We start from the raw sequence: 1,605 nt of genomic DNA, 5'->3' as shown, positions 1-1,605 counted from the left end.
CCCGCCTTCAGCGTGCAGTTGTGTGCATTGCAGCACGGGTTGGTGCACTCCTGCGTGGGGAGAAGAAGACACCACCATGGTCAGCGAGCCCGTCCCTCCCGCGTTGCTGCCCCCAGCCCCTTCTCCACCCATCACAGCATTGCTCTTCTCACTTTCATGATGGGGAAAACTGAGGCACGGGGGGGTGAGGAAGACCTGAGCACTCTGGGGCAAAGTCAAGAAGAAAGACAGGACCAGGTTAAATGGATTCAGGGAGGTGGGACTGGGAAGAGCCCTTGGGATGGTGTCCCTGTGGTGACCGGCAAACCCCTTGCCCTTGGAAATACCCCTCTCCACATGGGCTGTGTCCTGCCACCCAGCAGCTGAGCTGGTCTGCAAAAACCTCTGTGGGAAAGCAATGCAGCACCCAGCACCCTACCTCCACCTCCCCGCAGTCACAGTCTTCTCCTTCCTCCAGAAAGCCATTGCCACATTTCCGTCCCACCACCAGGTCCTTGGTGTCGGGCAGGTTGAAGAGACACATGCCACCTCCCTTCTGGAAGTAGTTCTCCAGCTGCCTCTTGCTGCAGGAGCTGAACACGCGAGGGAAGGGATGTCTGCGCAGGGGACAGATGGGGAGGGATGGGAACCGGGGCGACCGGGACCAGAAGAATGTGGAAAACCACAGTCAGAGCTGGGAAATAAGGACACGGGCAAACTGGCACAAACCCTTCCAAGAGCAGAAGCCACCATCAGCCAGATGCATCAAGAGCACGAACATCCCCCACCCCAACTCACGTGGCTGAGCATCAGATTAACAACCAGGGGACACCTCACTGAACCCAAATATTTTCCAGAACGGGATGGGGTGGACAAGCAGAGCTGCTATATGCCACCAAACCAGAGCATGAAACCTCCAGCAAGAAACCTCCTGGAGATTGGAGACCCCCGTGGTCTGATCCTCAAAGCCCAAGGAGCACCCATGCCTGCAGGCTCTGCCAGCTCAGTGCTGGTGTAGGTGCCACCTCCGTGCCTCAGTCCTTTGCACCTGGGTGACCACAGACCCCCCCCCGTCCTAACCACAAGGCAGGTCTCCACATTTGCAGTGACTATCTGCTCAGGATGTCGCTAAATATGTGCCTGTTACCATGGAACCGCTGAGAGGAAATACCCGTTTGGGGCTAGTTAAATACCTCCGAGGTTGAGATGGAGAAAAATCCTCTAAAAAATTAAAGAAAAATGGAAAAGACGCACACAAAAAACCCCGCATTAAATCGTTCACAAGGCCTGAGCAACAAAAAAACAAACAAACAGAGCCTACTACGTGTAAGGTAATTTCTCTAACAGCCCGACCGGCCTTTCGCGTAAGGAGCTGGAGAGACACAGTGATTTTCTGGAGGAGCTCTGAGCATGGTTATTCCATAATTTTGCACAAGTTTCTGTGGGGTTTTGTGTGATGCACTAAGAAGGAGGAAGCAGAGAGTAAGAGCTGTGCACCGCTCTCCGCTTCAGTGCTGGTTTCACTTCCTCCTATCGCTGAAAAAAAGATTTATTTCATATTAGGACATCTCATTTCCGAGATGACACAGAGGCCTTTTCTAAAAGTATTTTTGACGTCTGGGGGAA

At 53.3% G+C, this 1,605-nt stretch overlaps 1 protein-coding gene across 1 annotated transcript in view; it reads right to left on the bottom strand.

Moving 5' to 3' along the window:
- ADAM33 (ADAM metallopeptidase domain 33) overlaps positions 1 to 1,605 on the bottom strand; it is a 15,935-nt gene that overhangs the window by 10,357 nt on the left and 3,973 nt on the right. The window contains 2 exon segments of the mRNA XM_009332712.1: positions 6 to 50; positions 419 to 596. Coding sequence (XP_009330987.1) covers positions 6 to 50; positions 419 to 596 — 223 coding nt within the window.

Source organism: Pygoscelis adeliae, unplaced genomic scaffold (genome assembly GCF_000699105.1).
Source record: "Pygoscelis adeliae isolate BGI_AS28 unplaced genomic scaffold, ASM69910v1 Scaffold29, whole genome shotgun sequence".
NCBI lineage: Eukaryota > Metazoa > Chordata > Aves > Sphenisciformes > Spheniscidae > Pygoscelis > Pygoscelis adeliae.
Note: the sequence above shows the minus strand (reverse complement) of the source record. Positions and strands in the feature narration are given on the sequence as shown.